Here is a 13,772-nt window from a genome sequence, read left to right on the forward strand (position 1 = left end):
CGCGAGATTACAGGTCATATTTTGAAATTAATTGTTAATAATTAAGTACAAAATGACCGTTCAGTGAAAATAAAGTAACGTTAGGCCTACAAAGTAGCATCGCAGGATGTCAGGAAGTCATACATTTATAAATCACAGGTTTTCACAGGTATTTCGATCAGTTGCAACCACAGACTGTCTATAAAGCACAAAAATAAATAATTTGATAAATGTCCTCAATTTTAGTAATTTTGTTTTTATTATCAAATGAAAGGCGTACAAGTTCAATTAAAAACATTCATATTTTGTAATGAATTTCCTTTATTTTTGTTGGAATTTGACATTTTATAAATGTTATTAGCTTAAGTGTTCGAATGATCGTGTAATTTTTATCACTGCTAGGATGTAACGTTAGCCTACAGTATATCTTTTGTAAGAGTGTATCTCATAAATGCATTTCAACACCTAGTGTTTTAGTAAGGAATCCAATGTGCACCTTCACTATCTGACACTGTTGTGTTGTTCTGTATATGTAACATGCTGTTGGATAAAATTGACGTGTGTTATGTATTGTGGCTTTATGTGTTTTATTATTAGGTGCAATACTTTATTATGGCTTTGTGACAATTGTATTGGAACTGTGCTGATTCATACTGTAGGCCTACAATATTTCACCAGCATGGCTGTATCACTAAAGTGAATTTTTAACTTCAATAAGTTAAAAAAAAAAATCTGAGGCAAGGGCCTTATTGAAATACTTTGTTTGCATCATATATGACATGTCAAGTGTACATTTAATTTCTTATGCATTTAATTTTAAGGTGCAACAATGTAAAATAAAAATAATAAAATAAAGCACCTTATTTGTTAACATATAAATCCAGTGGGTTCAAAACAGTTCTTGTAGCTTTATAGTTTTTAATCTATAGGTTATAGAGGCATTTCTGATTTACAGATGTACACATTCACAAGCTCTTCTGGGATTTAATAACTTCAGCAGGATTGGGATTAGGTCCAAAAAAACTAAATCAAAGCCAACACAGAAGTGCCCAAAACTGCAATTCATCAAAAGGCCACTTTTTGGAGCTGGCTAGCTCCAAAAGGGAGTCAAATCTCCACAATCCCCCATGTTAAAATGCCCAACTTTACAGCAGAAATGAACATGTTTACAACCTGGTACAACACATTTTTTGGTCTATGGTATAATTGGTCAATAATATTAAGGCTTAAAGTTATGCATAGTTAAGGACGTGCCCTCTCAGGTGGCTAGCAGCTAGGTAATTCAGCAACCAGGCTTTAATCAGCCCACCTTAGTTCCACCTCTGGCATGGCAGCAGCCGTGGCTGACAGGAGGCACCCACAATGAGGCTTTCACCTTTTCTGAAATCTATGGGTGACATCACAAACACTACATCCATGTTTTACATGACAAATGCATTAGTGGAAGCCAGGGTAGAGAGAGGGCTGACTGTCATTTGCAATTGGAGACAAATCCAATCATTTGAGTCTGGTCTCCAGGCTTCTGCAGAGAGAAGCCTGTCCAGAGGATCAATATCTAAAATCACATTTCAACTTTTCTACCCCTGCACAACACACAACTGAGATTAATGTCCATGAGGCAAGGTGGAGACTTCATCAAACTTCCAGTACTTCCAAAGCTGTGGGCATGAAGTGCTTTTCGTAACCTGAAGGAAATGGTTCTTCCTCTGATGAGCTCCAACAATCTCCCGTGTCCTCCTCCTCCTCCTGCTGCTGCTTGTCCCTCTCCTCATCAGAGTCAATCATTTTGCTGTACTCCTCTCTCCCAAATCTGTGGTCTGTCCTATGACACTCCGCTATGACAGCATCCTCCCCCTGATCATCTTGGCAGTCAAACTGGGTGCACCCATCGCCGACCACTAGCCTAGTTAATCCCTCAGGGTCTGAGGTTTTCTCCAGGGAGGACTTGAAAGCCCTGGGCTGGATTTCCACAATCTCTAACAGAGAGATCTTGGGATGTGGCTCATAGACAGGAATGCAGATCCAAGCCAAGGGGTCATTAATCTACAGAGATCACACAGAGACAGTTTTTTTTTTTTGCATTTTGGTAATATAAAGTAACAAACTATGACTTGACCACATTAGTGAGCATGCACTTGTAGACAGGATAAGCAGTTAGCAGTGGAATAGCAAAATACTGGCATTACTAAGGATCAACAATCTGTGTAAACCCTGTTCCAAGATTAGACCACGGCTCACAGAAGACAAAAGTGGTCCTATCGTTTCGGTCAGTCTCTCACCTGGTGCTTCATCTGTCTGAAAATATGGCTATTGCGAGGATCTGGCACTTTCTCATTGAAACACGGATGCACCAGTGGACACACTTTGTTTTCTCCTCGACAAACACTGGCAGACACACAAGAGTGAAAAAAAACCCACAACAAACCCCACACAATCACATAAACTCTCCACAATCTTTAAGGTTACTTTTTTTTAAAAAAACATTTAAATTCATGTATTCTTAGCTTCAATTTTCACGGTCACATTTTATGAGACAAGATTGGTGAGAATTTTAATTTAATATCTTTTTTGATGCTTACTCAATGCAAACAGTTTCAGCATCCCCATCCTGAATATTTTTTTTTTACTCACTGTTATTAAAGATTAGTTGAGAATAGATAACACCAAATTATGTGCTAGTCAAAGTATTTACCAACAAAAGGAAAACAATACCAATGTACCATGTCTATATCTTGAGGGTGGTGATAGCGCAGTGGATAAGAAACATGCCTTTGGTTTGAGAGACACAGATTCAATCCCCCACTGTGACACATCTACCAATGTGTCCCTGCGCAAGACACTTAACCCCTAGCTGCTCCAGAGGCAGTAAAAGCGTCAGCTAAATGAATAAATGCAAATGTCTATAGATCCGACACAGATAGGAGAATATACCTTCATAAATATAACATGAGTAAAAGATGATTTTCTCACCTGTATAAAAAACAGCATATTAAAACCAGAATAATTATTCCAAGCAGGGTTAGTATTAAGTTGTCTAAAAAAGAGAGAGAAAGAGAAATCAGATAAGAGAGATTAACTAATTGAGCCTGGAATATGATTATTCCATCTATTATGTTGTAATAAATATCAAATTACACCTCTGAAAAACTCTGTCATACAGCTGATCCTAAGCTCCTCACATGCAACAAAAAAAGCTGTTAAGATGTGATGCAATACCAAAATCTTCACGGTGCTTGGTTTTGAAGCTTGCGGTGGCATTTGCTCCAGGCCCGGCGACAGTTACAGCTCTTATCCACACCTCATACTCTTGTCCCGGACTGAGTCGCGGAAGCTCAAACGTCCTATTTTCATGCTGAGGGGATGCACTCACATTGTACACTAGGAGAGGCAAGTAGTTTGGAATGAGTAATCAGAGAATAGCTGACAGAGACAAAAAAGCTAACTATAGTATTAATTTATTTAGCTAATTACTACGTTGTTTTATTTTTTTCCATCATTGTTTTACACATACATTTTGATTTTGTAACGAAATATGAAAGGTAATTGAACTAAGAGTATACAGTCATGCTAGCAGCTCGGTGAAGCTGTACTTGGGCACAGTGATGCTTTGAGCTAAATATTGTCAACATGCTAACATGCTCACAATGACAAAACTCACATGCTGATGTGAAGCAGGTATAATGTTTAGCATTTTCATCACTTTAGTTTAGCATGTTAGCATGCTAACATTTGCTAACCAGCACTAAATACAAATGCAGCTGAGGCTGATGGTAATGTCATTGGATTTGCAGGTATTTAGTCATTAACCAAAGAACTGGACAATTTCAAAATCTGACCTGATGATGGTGTTAGATTAAAATTTTTTTTAAAGTTTTTACTTAAGTTAATACAACTCATCCTAAAGGGGGGCATGAATGTGTGTACCACATTCCATGGCTATCCATACCATAGTTGAGACATTTTACTTAAGGCCACATATGTGAAGCTTAAAAGTGGCGCTAAATGAAAAGTCATAGGATCACCAAAGGAGCCACGAACATCTTTAACAAATTTACGGCCAAAACATTAAAGGGCTGTTGAGATAGAGATTGTTGGTGACGCTCTAGTGAAAAGTTCAGGGCATCGCCAACTGATAGTCATCCATAGAGCCTTGCTGCTAACGTGGCTAAAAATGATCTACTGACAAATATATCTGATCTATTTTTAACACAATCTTTGCAAAATTCCCTTGGGTCTCCTACGTTTCCTTTCCTAATTACTGCAACTGTATTATATGTTGTTGTTGATATGTACCATTTTGTCTGTCTACTCCTATTTGGTAGTACAGGATCACCCCATTCTGCTTTAAGAGGGGAACAGGCTCCCACTGTAGGGTCACACTGGTGGCAGCAATGGAATACACTTTAAAAGACGGCACTCCAGATGGGGCTGAAAAGTGATTGAGAAAGGGAAAAGAGGATAAGTTTGTCTTCCATTTGATATGAGGAGAGATGAGAGGTCAAAATTACCTAAAAGAAGTAAAGAACAATACATAAATACTTACTTCCTTGAAGAGAATATCCAATAGCAGATGAAAGGTGACGGAATTTACTGCTGTTAGACACTGTGAACAGTGACACTTGGTAGGGTATGTACTTTTTAAAGTGACCTGTAGGTGGAGACACACATCAGTGTAAGACAGCCATTTTGAAAACAGTCAAGTAAAACACATCTCTAACAAGTCCTTGTGCTTTTTAAGAATTCGCTCTTCAAGATGAAAATGTAATCAGTGATTAGTCAGTTAGTTAGTGAAGGTTCCTTTAAATGAAGGTTCTCTAACACTTTCTGGGGTTGCTCATTCAGATGTTTGAAATACGTAGGCCGCTGTCTAAGTAATCTTTTCCAATTCCGTCCATCGTCAACCGCTTATCCTGTGTACAGGGTCGCGGGGGGCTGGAGCCAATCCCAGCTGACATCGGGCGAAAGGCGGGGTACACCCTGGACAGGTCGCCAGTCCATCGCAGGGCCACACATAGACAGACAACCACTCACACTCACGTCCACACCTAAGGACAATTTTGGAGACACCAATTCACCTAGCCTGCATGTCTTTGGATGGTGGGAGGAAGCCGGAGCACCCAGAGAGAACCCACACGGAGAATATGCAAACTCCACACAGAAAGGCCGGGGCTTCAGGGGATCGAACCAACAACCTTCTTCCTGTGAGGCGACAGTGCTAACCACTGCTGCCCCTCTTTTCCAATTCCCTCTGGTATTAATATGAAAGTATCCATATCAAACAGACCTTTAAATATCCCTGTTGTTTGGCTTTTGTTCACTTTAATCCAATCAAATCCTTGGCCCGGAGGATACCCTGCTTGTTTGTATTGTACCACATATTCCTTCAGGTTGTCAGAGAGCTGAGAGGGCAGATCCCAGGACACAGTGAGGTACTCTTCATCCATCTTGAGGTGAATATCTTGCTCATTTTTTTCTATATCTTTGCAAGTGAGAAACGTTTTGTTAGTTCTGCTGAGCCACAGGAAACGGAGAAATATAAAAGAAGGATTAGAGAATTTAATCAGACATGTATACCTCAACTATAACTATTAACTTATAGATTTTTCATACTTTTATGGCAGCCTGGGCAAGTGATACCTTGTATTGGAGTAGCGAGGTAAGAAGGCACTGTGGTACCATGGGCGTTGTAGGCTGATAGACTGACTGATGATACATCCTTTAGAGAGGAAGTAAACTGGCATTGCAATTCATCACACACCAACTGGCCCCTTGGCTCAGTTGCGGACACATTCACCAACATGGCAGTGCCGTTTTTGTACGACACAATGACTTCATATCCCAGAATGAAATAGCAAGCCTGAGATACAGAAAGATTCTGGATGTGAAGAAGAAAAGGAGAGGATAGTGAGGGATGAGTTTTCATTACGTGGGACTCTGGTTCATTATTTTGATCAGAGAATAATTATTGTGGGTAATTTGTTTACCTACCTTCCAGATCAGAACACAGTCGAAGCTTGCAGGGGATGTCCCACAGTCCTGCCATATATCCAGCCCCACAGGGGCTGAAAAAGAGAGGGAAAAAGACAACAAGAAGGAGAGAAAACAAGAGAGATTATGGCATAATCAGAACCCAGTGCCTGTTTGTGGAACTCGGTTTTAGCAGAGAAAATGGTTATTTTGTTGAGTGGGGGAGAAAACACTGTTGGGGTAAATTAGATTAGACTAAGAGTATTAGAGTAAGTGTATTTTGTTTCATCTTTGCAGAATTACTGTCACCATACTGCACCTACTGAAACTAAGATTATATAGTGAAGAATGTAATTGTGGTCATGTGTTGACTTAAAGGAATTGTTCAACATTTGGGGAATTACAGTTATTTGCTCTCTTGCTAAGATATAAATGAGAAGATCGATGTTCTCATGTTTGTATGGTAAAGGCTAAGCTGTTTAGCTTAGCTTAGCACAAAAACTGTAAACAAGGGGAAACCACTCTATCCTAAGGATAATAAAATACGGCCATCAGCACCTCTGCTTTTTTAATTGTCTGCAAAAAAGCAAATGAGCACATTTTCCAAACTGTCAGTAAAACAAACAGAAGGAAAAATAAACATTTATCGGCCTTTTGCAAATTCAAAACACAAATAAGGACTCACCCATCTCTGTGCTTCGTATTCTGAGGCTTGCACTCCAGTCACTTGTCAAGCCTGTGCCACAGGCACAACTAACTTGAAATTCATAAACGGTGCAGGGCTGTGGACTATCAAATGTATAGCTGCTCCCGATTCCGACCTTCTCCTGCATGGAAAGAAAAAAAACAAGCTTGGGCATGCATTCAGTTGACAAAGCTTTAGTCAATCAACAATATACAGTTATCTTGCAACATTATCTTTGAGTTTTGAGAGGAAGAAAAGTGGAAGACAAAACTAAACCAAATGCACCTCAAACCAGACTTGATCTGCCTCAGTCCGATACTGGACTCTGCAGGGTCCCACAGAAAGTTGCAGATGATCACAGGGGTGACTCCACTCAATCTCTAATGTATCCTGATGGCTCAAGTGGATTTTAGGAGGGGGCGGCTTCACTAGAAACAGGGACAGAAACACACAGTTTAAAGTGAAATATCACTGAAATCAAAATCAATAATTTTAAGATAAATTACAAGTCAGTTATTTTGATTGGCATAAAGTAGCCTACTACTACTATTAGGGTTATTGTTGGTGGCGGCTGTATTCATGAACGAGAATGTGCCGGACTGACTTACTGATATCTGCTGGATTGAACACAGCTTCCTCAGATTTGGCAGAACCATGCTGGTTCTTCGCCTGGACCCAAACACGAAGCTCTCCATGGTTGGAAAAGAGTTCACGATGGATTAAACCATTCAAACTGGTCCCACTGATCCCATGTCCCTCCCTGGAGGACAAGACAAGACGAGTAAAAGTAATTCAAAAGGCATCTCCCAGGGTTAGCAGATAATTATCTTCATTGTCAGATGACTAACACAAGGAATATTTTTGGTTGTGTTTACTCTGTATTTGCTGGCTCCCAGTGCAGACTGTAGTTAGTTGGGATCTGAGGGTCTGGCCTCGTCTCCCAAGAACAGTTGATATCTACCGAATCGGTTTTCTCATCAAATGGGATATAGCACTTAGGGCGAGAGGGAGGAACAGGAGGACCTGGAGAAAAAAAGGGAATAAGGGATACAACCAAAGTGATTATCTGCACAAAAATCTGTAACAAAAAAAATTCCAGGCTGTGTTAGTTTTAGGTAGGTGCCCCAAATCAACTGGCAGTGTAGTATAACCATGACATCTGAAGATATGTCTAATGTACTCTCTGAAAACAATAGGCTATGCAGATCCATTAGATCATTTAGTGGGAAAACGAGAATGCCTTGGCCAACCAGTCAAGTTGCAGTTTACATCATGTCTGTCAAGACTCATATATGTATTGAATACTTGGAAATAAATGAATAAAAAGGTATGAAGTGTATTTTTTGACAAAGTTATCACTATATTGTTATGATTCCAGTCGATATACATTGTTAACTGATTAATGAAGGACTATCATAGATGTATTAGCTAGGCAGGTACACATGTACTTGATTACTATGTAAAGATAGATTGTTATAGAGTATAGCTACACAAAATGTGGCAGTTTTAGATGTGTAGCCGCTCTATGAGCTGTAGGTGAAACTCACTTAGTCACGATTAGCAAGGCTATCTGAAGAAATTCCCTTAAAGTGTTTCATGTATACAAATGTCAAGATGTCATAGTGAAGTTGACCTTTTCCCTTTTGGATATAAAATATCATCACTTTGTCATTTTATCCTATTATATATTTGTGTGAAATGTGTTCATAATTAGCAAATTAATTCTTACGTTATGATCAAAAATGTGTTGTGAGGTCTGTGCCCTTTGACCACCAGATTCTAATAAGTTTATTCTTGAGTCCAAGTGAATGTTTGTGACAAATCTGAAGAAATCACGTTTGTGAGAATGGGACGTAGCACAGCCCGAAAACACAATGCCTTTTACAGCCACGGCTATCGCCAGCACTCAGGTAAATAAAGCAGTGAAGTTAGTGGCAGTGGCACATATTTAATCCAAACCGCCACCACCATGAGTCATAACAAGCAAAGGTACTGATCCAATGAGGCAAACCTCCAGGATATTATGAGTCACAAAAACTACCTTCTACCAAAGATTATACAACTAAAATATAAACAGATACTAGTGGATACAACTACCCTTTGCTGCTAGAAATTCTAAAATCAAGACAAAATGAGAGTGAAGATTGAAAAGGGAACCAGAAAGCAAATCATACAAACCTGACTATAGGCACAGTATATAAGAGTCTCATTCACTTATAGGTATTATCCGCCCACACCCGCAAGCTCACCCCCCGTATTTTTTTCTATTTATCACGAGTCACCTTTGCTCACTTCTCGTAAGTCTATCCACTTTTAGCGGTGATCAACTTGATGCCTGCACACAGCACATTGCAGGGAAGCACACTGTTAGTAACGTTAACAGGAAATGAGCACTTTGATCTGATTGGGTCACAGGGTGTTAAGGGTGTATCTTTTCCACTTCCTCTTGAATACAGACACTAATGCAAAATCCTGTGGGGTCAGTCTACAAACTATCGGCATGTGAACTTCTTATTTTAGCACAAAGTGTCCTTAAGTGTTCGTTAAGCTTAATGTTAAGCTTGATGTTACACCTTCAGCAGAAGCAGAACATGTGCTGCACATAAAACACCCAGCTCTTATTACAGTTAGTTTTGAAAACACATACTGTGTATTTTGTCGAGGGTAATTTTATAGTGGTGGATGAAGTATTTATGTATTTTACTTAAATAGTGACACTTAAGCTTAGATAAACTTTATATTGCATTAAACTGTGGGCACCATGTGAATGTTGTAGCTGGACGAAATTCTACCTTAGTAGGGAAAGTAGCCTATCTATTTTGTTCTTTAACAATAAATCACTTCTTACAAGCTGATTGTGTATTTTGTTTTGCTTTTTAACCAGCAAGGTAAGCAGTGATATTTAGCTGTTGAATAAATGTAGAGGAGCCAAAAAATGCAATACTCACCTCCAATGCAGTGGAGTAAAACCATACAATTACAACAACAGAAACAACAACAATATAGGAACCTAAAAAAATAAGAATTTAACTTTTACAGTATTTGAGTAACATGTCTTTCATAAGCCTAACTTACCTGCTAGAGAAAAATAATTCCACAGGTTGACCAGCAAGACGGACAGAAGCCATCTGGTCCTAAATGTGGCCATTACATTTGGACCCAGGCCTCTAGTGCCTGTGGAGAACACACACACACAATGTATCGACCATTAAAAGCTACAGTTTGTAACTGCTACATTCCTCTAAACCACGCACTTTGACGGTGTTTTTGTACAGTAAATGGAAGTTAGGCTATTTGTGAGCAATATGAATCACCAACATGTGGAGTCGTTAATATGTTACACACAAAGCCTAACTGTACACGCACAGCATTTTGGCATAAATAACGTACACACCGACAGCCTATGTGCCAGACACATTTTCCTGTAGATGCACACTCAAAAGTAAATAACTCAATAAATAAGTGGTTTAAAGGTAATACATGACAGCACTGCGAGAACAGTAGAGAGTAGCCATATCCGGACCTCGTAACTTTTACAGTTTCTGAATATTTTCCTGTCTCATATTATGGCAAGCTGTTCTGTCCTACAATATTCTCTAACTATCAATAGCGATGATCTATACATTATTTACCTCATGACGAGACACACTGTGATTCTGTCGTGCATTCTGCAGTGATGCAAAACACGGTTTAAAAAGTTTGTTGTGAAATGACTATTGCCCGCTTCAGTTTACCGGGATGACCCGCCCAATTTCGGAATTACCAATGACGTAAGCGAACACACGCACGTACAGTGTTCACGTGCGCACTGTCAATATTTTTCACAACTCTTGTGCTTTCTGCACTCTTGGCTGCTGAACGTCCACGTGTTCGGGACACAGTCACTGGATGGAGAAAAGTAGGCTATTTGATTTATGACTCCTGTAGCTGATAGTGGCTGTGTCATGTCATACTGAGGAAGAGCCAAAAAGGAACTTCTACTCCTTTCACCCCTGGTCTCCCACAACTTTTTGTTGGAGGGTGTGACTTTAATGAAGTCAAAATCCCAAGCAAAACTATTAGAAATGTATTAATAACATCTCATATTCTACATCTTATAGAAACTCAATTTCACAAATATATTCAAAATGAACTATTTATTAAGCACTAGGCACTAAATATATAAATTTCTCATAACTCCCAAAGCAAAATGAATCTATTTTAAATCCAGTGTATCCATCCAGTGAACTAAAACTACTGATCATGTTGGGTCAGATGTGCGACCAGGCTGGGCCAGTTAAGCCTGTTCCCCACCTTTACCAGCTTTATAAACTTTGTCAAAAAATACTCTATTAATTTCCCACAATAGTCGATAAATTTGAAATGAAAAACTTCTCTGGAGACGGTCAAGAGCTGGTGCAAAATAGTTTATTCCAATACAGGACAGATAAACCCATACAACATCCCAGCAGGCCGGAGGATGAAGTCAATCCTAAGGTCTGCAGACAGCCTTATATATCCCCCTCTGGGCTGGTTTGCCCCCTCCTTTCCTCATGATGAACTTCTTTTCCTCTACAGTTCTGCCGTTTACATGTGTTATTTTACCAATTAACGCTGTTCTCCAGCTGTCATTTATCACTGTATTGTTGACTTTATACATCTTTATACTACTGGATAAGAAGTTCACCATTTACATCTCAACTTCAGTCTCACCGTATTTTTTAAAGGTTACGCATGTTTAATTTGACACACAATTATATTTTTTAAACAATTAATATGAGAATAACATAAGTAAAGTTGCATTTTCCATTAATGCTTGGTTCCTTACAGCAATCTTGATGTCATGTTGGCTGTTTTCTGCTTTCTGCTTATCATCTCTCTATCATGAAAATGCACATCCACTATCTGTCGTGAAAATGTACATCCACTATCTGTCGTGAAAATGCACATCCACTATCTGTCGTGAAAATGCACATTCACTATCTGTCGTGAAAATGCTAAGCAAAAATTCCTTCAGCAAGTTCACTCAAGGTTCACACTATAATAACTAGAGGTTGGAAGTTGACAATCAACCCCTCAATCAGTAATTAAGCACATAGTCTTAATATCAGCAGGTAAACACATCAGCAGTTTCCTCATGCAATTGTAACAGCAGAACAAAGCATGCACTGTCACAGCGATGGCAGATTTTGCACACCTGCAGCCTCTCCTATAGCCATAATCTACAGTAGATGACAGTTGGACAAGGCGAAACACCTGCAGGCTCTTCCTGCAGTCATTCCTCCCACTCAAGGATCTAACGTAAGCTTGTTTCTGTGTTCATGACTACAGTTCACTACTTATAAGTAAAAAACAAGGCACATCTAGGTAAAAAGAAAATGATTAAGAATGATTAATGATTAATACTAATTAATGATAAAATGATTAAAAATGACGATTTAAGAATGATTACTTATTGATACTGATACTGACTGAAGATAATAAAAATGATTAAGACTGATTGAAATGACTAAGAATGATTATTAATACTGATTAAGGATAATCACTGATGACTGTTTCTTGACTGATGTCTGTTTTTTGTCTGCAATGCTCCCCCTCTCTGTGTCTTAGGCATGCCCTCTGCTGATCATGCTATTTTAAACATAACCTGACTTTGTGGAATAAACTGGTGTCTTTTGTTCTGTGTGCTATAGACAGGACATTCTTACTATATTGATGTCTGTTTTGTAACACAATTTTCACTAATTCTGCTTCTACATTTTCCTTTGCTGGGGTTTTTTATGATGCCTTGCTGTGCTCACTCTGCTCCCATAGCACACGTGCTTGCTTACACACACACACGTGCTACTGCCTCCGGGCAGTTAGACACAGAGAGGAGCACACACACTCAGTGCTATAGAGTTTTAACACTGTGATCTTAACCTTACACTATAAAATAACACTTTAAATGATGACAATGTAGACCACCATTGCCCTAGTAATTAATGATAACAATTTAGGCTATAATGTTCTAAAATAATTCACAACCCATCAATCACTTATTTTCCAATGCATGTTTTCTGAAGTGTTATGGAATGGCAATGCCTTTACATAGATTTTCTCTCCAGGATATACTTATTCAATAAATATGACTTCCGAGGGTTAAAATCAGCCCAATTTTTCTCTGATTCTCTCCTCAATTTTAACAGTGGCATCACAAAATCAACTTTGTAGTTCCTCAAAACCTTGAACCTAAAAAGTATGGTCAAGTCATTATTGTCACGTTTCATTCAAGTGTGGAACAGGAAAACACAAGGGAGTGGACCCAAACACAGATCTGAGGTGCAAGAAAGGATCTGGTGCTCACAGGTAGATGGCCAGAGACCGGACAGAGGAAGTGCCGGAGACCTTAACAGGCAGCCTGGGGGCAGGACATAATTGTACTTTTCTTAAATAAAGGTTCTGAGTATTTCTTCCATTACTTTTACTCTCCTGTTTTGTCTTGTTTTTATTTTTTAATTGTATATATACAGTATATACATTTATTTTTGTGTTTCCCTATGTAGCTTTTATGTTTTATGTAAAGCACTTTGAATTGCCTTGTTGTTGAAATGTGCTAAATATATTAACTTGCCTCGCCTACTGAAAATGACACTGTCTCAAAGTATGTTGTTATGGAAGTATGGGAATGCATCAAATGTGATAGACAGTATGACAGGATAGGCATATTTTAGTTGAAGTGGAACTATTTTTAAGGCTTGGCAAATGAGGAAGTTTTCAACATGTACCTAAAAAGGCAATGATATGGTTCTCTTAGTCTTTCACACATTTAGAGCAAACACATGCAATTATTACACAACAATTATAATTTACAAACAAGATTAGACAAATGATTAACAAAGCATTTTATTCTGTTGAATTCTCAGGCACACAAGAAAAGAGTTTATTACAATGTGTATGATAGTAGTTGGGAAGCACAAAACAACTTTCCAAGACTGAATAAGTAAGGCTGTTCATTACATAGCCCAGAATACATTTTTAACAGAAACATATACAAACATTTTGAACACATGGCAGCCCTTTTCCTACTTCATATATACTAAAAAATAAAACAAGAAAAATATAATGACAAAATTAATTTTGTGGCAATTTAACTGAAAGGCACTGGATATAAAATGACCTA

General features: G+C 38.6%; 1 protein-coding gene across 1 annotated transcript; it reads right to left on the minus strand.

Annotated features, from left to right (window-relative positions):
* Positions 1-219: 219 nt before the first annotated feature.
* il12rb2l (interleukin 12 receptor, beta 2a, like) lies at positions 220-10,386 on the minus strand. Its single transcript, XM_046042435.1, has 15 exons — positions 10,264-10,386; positions 9,707-9,805; positions 7,507-7,654; positions 7,240-7,391; positions 6,917-7,059; positions 6,632-6,773; positions 5,968-6,041; positions 5,617-5,854; positions 5,264-5,458; positions 4,523-4,627; positions 4,273-4,407; positions 3,196-3,357; positions 2,950-3,013; positions 2,259-2,364; positions 220-2,022 (listed from the first exon to the last, which is right to left on the minus strand). Exons 2-15 carry the CDS (start codon positions 9,777-9,779, stop codon positions 1,615-1,617), a joined length of 2,145 nt encoding a protein of 714 aa, XP_045898391.1. The 5' UTR covers positions 9,780-9,805; positions 10,264-10,386; the 3' UTR covers positions 220-1,614.
* Positions 10,387-13,772: the final 3,386 nt, after the last annotated feature.

Source organism: Micropterus dolomieu, linkage group LG02 (genome assembly GCF_021292245.1).
Source record: "Micropterus dolomieu isolate WLL.071019.BEF.003 ecotype Adirondacks linkage group LG02, ASM2129224v1, whole genome shotgun sequence".
Taxonomy (NCBI): Eukaryota; Metazoa; Chordata; class Actinopteri; order Centrarchiformes; family Centrarchidae; genus Micropterus; species Micropterus dolomieu.

Excerpts from the sequence above, each read along its gene's own strand:
- il12rb2l (XM_046042435.1), bottom strand. The coding sequence starts at position 9,779 with ATGGCCACATTTAGGACCAGATGGCTTCTGTCCGTCTTGCTGGTCAAC. Across the intron at positions 4,408-4,522 it reads TGGATATTCTCTTCAAGGAA|CCCCATCTGGAGTGCCGTCT; the intron begins GTAAGTATTTAT and ends ATCACTTTTCAG. Across the intron at positions 3,358-4,272 it reads AGGAGTAGACAGACAAAATG|TGTACAATGTGAGTGCATCC; the intron begins GTACATATCAAC and ends TGCCTCTCCTAG.